Source organism: Aplysia californica, unplaced genomic scaffold, assembly GCF_000002075.1.
Source record: "Aplysia californica isolate F4 #8 unplaced genomic scaffold, AplCal3.0 scaffold00623, whole genome shotgun sequence".
NCBI lineage: Eukaryota > Metazoa > Mollusca > Gastropoda > Aplysiida > Aplysiidae > Aplysia > Aplysia californica.
This window is the reverse complement of record NW_004797893.1, coordinates 230,060-233,330: the sequence shown is the minus strand read 5'-3', so window position 1 is coordinate 233,330 and position 3,271 is coordinate 230,060. Positions and strand designations below refer to the sequence as shown.

At 40.6% G+C, this 3,271-nt stretch overlaps 1 protein-coding gene across 1 annotated transcript in view; it reads left to right on the top strand.

Moving 5' to 3' along the window:
- The window catches only part of LOC101863774 (scoloptoxin SSD14), a 30,318-nt gene extending 27,159 nt beyond the window's left edge, over positions 1 to 3,159 (top strand). The window contains exon 17 of the mRNA XM_035972241.1: positions 819 to 3,159. Coding sequence (XP_035828134.1) covers positions 819 to 953 — 135 coding nt within the window. The 3' untranslated portion in view covers positions 954 to 3,159. The remainder of the gene's footprint in view (positions 1 to 818) is intronic.
- The last annotated feature ends 112 nt before the right edge of the window (positions 3,160 to 3,271 follow it).

Sequence of the window (3,271 nt, the reverse complement as noted above, 5' to 3'; positions counted from 1 at the left end):
CGCGTGTGTGCGCGCGCGTGTGTGTGTGTGCGTGTGTGTGTGCGTGTGTGTGTGTGTGTGTGTGTGTGTGTGTGTGTGTGTGTGTTTATTTTGGTATGTGCATGTTAGTAGTATGGAGGGGGAATATACGTCTGTTATGAATAATATGCATACCTGGAAGACATGGAGGTATATTCCCTGACTCAGAGGCTAACGTGTAATGACCCTCCATCCTTCACGAAGGCAGCTACCTTTGCACATTATGCTATATCCAGGCCAGTCCATGTTTTTATGATTTTTCTTCTTTCTTTATCAAAGTCCAGGACAGCGCCATTTTGGAATACATATGGGGAAGATGTAGCATTCTTGCATTTGTTTTCTTAAGGTAGAGATAATAGAAGTAAATAGTTTGCGCATTAGGATAAATATCGTTGTTTTCTTGTTTTGTTTTGTTTTGTTTTTTGTTGTTATTGTTTTTTGGCATAATTTTCTGTTCTTATGTTTATTTATTATTTACTTCTGATGTGTATGACATGGACGTATAGCGTATGTATACATGTACGTTTGTACGTGTCACCAACCTGCCTGTCCCCCTACCTGCCTGTCCCCCTACCAGCATGTCTGCCTGTCTGTCCATCTGCCTACTTGCCTGCCCCCCCTACCTGCCTGCCTACCTGCATGTCAGCCTGTCTGTCCATTTGCCAACCTGCCTGTCCCCCTACCTGATTGTCCACCTGCCTGCCTGCCTACCTGTATATCTGCCTGTCTGTCCATCTGCATACCTGCATGCTCGCCTGTCTGTCTCTAGAGTATCTTCTAAAACGTGTATACATTCTCAGTGGCTCATTGACGGCCTGAAGCAGAAAGGTCACAAGATAGTATTCGGCGTAAGCAGCACCCCCACAGGCATCCTTCAGAGACCTCTGGGCTACATCCTGGCCAACGCACAAGGAGCTACTGTGGACGGGTATTGAGCATTCAGTTGGGAGGAAGACAGTGCCACTCAGCGTTAACATTGCTGCCAAACGCTGACGAAACGCTTTTTTCCTTATTTAAATGATTATAATACATGTATTGTGGCTTTGATGTAGCGTTCAACCCCGAATAAAATAAACTGGCTTTGAGTGCTTTACAGTACAACAGTAACATTGTGTTTTGACCCCCAAAAATCTCTCTTAATATGTATCTAATTAACTTAAAAACAGCGATTTCCGTTTTCGTATAACACAGTCAAACCTGGTTATACCCTTTACTTTGAGACGCGAATGAAGTTGGCGGTACAGCGGGGCTAGCTGTGGGATAGCAACGATTGCCATCTTGACTAATGGTAAACTGGTAGAGAGTAAAGGACAAACTGTGGCCCGTCTCGACTCATCATTGTCTTGCGTGATTGCCAAGTTCAGGAGAAAAACGAGTAATGCCGTAAAAAGTTATATGTGCAGCTCCAACTAGACTTCACGTAAATAGGGAAATTCTGTCGTATCAGAAGCTAGGCTGCATTTGTCAAGCGTCCTGAAAACATAGAGGGTTCTTTTTTTAAAAAACCCGATAGGCCTACTCGTCAGTCTTCGGGTCGCCTCAGACCTGTCCCGTAGACTTGAGTATGAGTCCTCAAAATATATATAAAAGTTTCACGGGCACCCAAAACGGTCGAAGCCAGACAGTTTGCCAACAGGTCGAAGTGGTGCAGTTCCTTTGAAGTTTCTCTAGGTGGGACAAATTTACATTAGCTTAATTAGAACAGTCCAACTGATACAGATAGCAGAATGTCATTCCCTGTGCTCAACATAAATCTAAAGGTAAACTGCCCTGTGTGCAACCAGACCTAGATGCCATCACTTTCACTATCTTCTTAATAAGGCAGAAGAGTGAAAAAAAAGGCAAGGCACCTTCCCTTTAATTTTTCTTGTTGACGTATATTACACTTTTACTGAAGCTGGTAGAAACATTTTTAAAATGTTTGTTAAAAACCGTGGTTTGTGAGATTTTGAGGTAAGTTGTTCAAATGGAGATAATAAAGAAAAGAACAGTTTCAGTTTTCAATGCTGTTGTTTTGTTTCTGACGAGTCATTGATTATTTGCTCCTGGTTATGATAAGTATTTGCAGTTTAATACAGAGGAATATCGGTGGTTGCACCAACGGCATGGCGATATAATCCAAGGCCTACATACAAACAAGCTGGTTGCGGGTTGGGCATAAGGTGATTTGTTTTTCGGACAAAGATGCAATAACCTCTTGGGTTGTACCAGTATAATTCTATCTAATCCTTGGTTATGGTTAGTTAAAATTACAACTTATACTTCTGGCTTGTAATTTTGTATAAAAGGAAAACAATTAGAAATAACCAAAACCCACCATTGTTAATTTTGAGGAGCAATTCCATTAGAATAGTATCTACAATAACCATAGTTTAAATAACACATAGGTGAGTCTAACATGCAAATAGCGCAAAAAGCAACCCTGCACATACCGAAGATATATTCAGATCCCGATTTTTTTTTCTTATTACATTCTTTGTATTAAAAACACACACATAATGCTTATAGTAAAGAATTCGTACTTAACGAAAACAAAAATGGCATCAGCGAGGGAAGATGTTAAATTATTTCCCTCTGCAACTTCACCAAGATCAATCTTTGCAGAACGCTCGCATGTTGTTGCATATTGTACAATCTCTGTTGAAGAAGAAGCGTGCTGACACGTGTGCTGAATGTACATGCTTTCGCGTGACCACAGACTCTTGACACGCATTTTATAATGACCAGCTAGTTTTGCCTCTAAAAAGTATCATTGGTGATCTGTGACGTAGGCTATATGCGTATACAAAATGTGTGTGAGAAGCGGAAAGTGCCTTGAACAATTCTATATTTTCCGGGTGAAGGAAGTTTGAAGCATTTTACATAAATTTATGAAGAAAAGTTTAATAATCTAGCCTCAACTGTTGTGGACAAATATGAATAAGTTCAGACAAATTGAGACAAACTGATGTCCACAGTATGGATAGCATTGCTTCACCGTTAAAAAGATATTTGAGGATGAGTTGCGCCACGAATTTTTGACTGCACTATAACTATGTACCCGATGCTATAGCTATGTACCCGTTTGATGAACGGACTCAAAAGAATCAATCCTCAAGTCAATGTAGAAACAGTACGCACTGCTTGTGAACGGAATCCTCAATTGTTTACAATGGCGCACAGAATTCTACACTAAGTCAATGATAGTACATAACAAGATGGGCCACTTCTCTCTTTGAGCCAATTAAAAAAGTGTCCTCAAAATTTGGTGGCG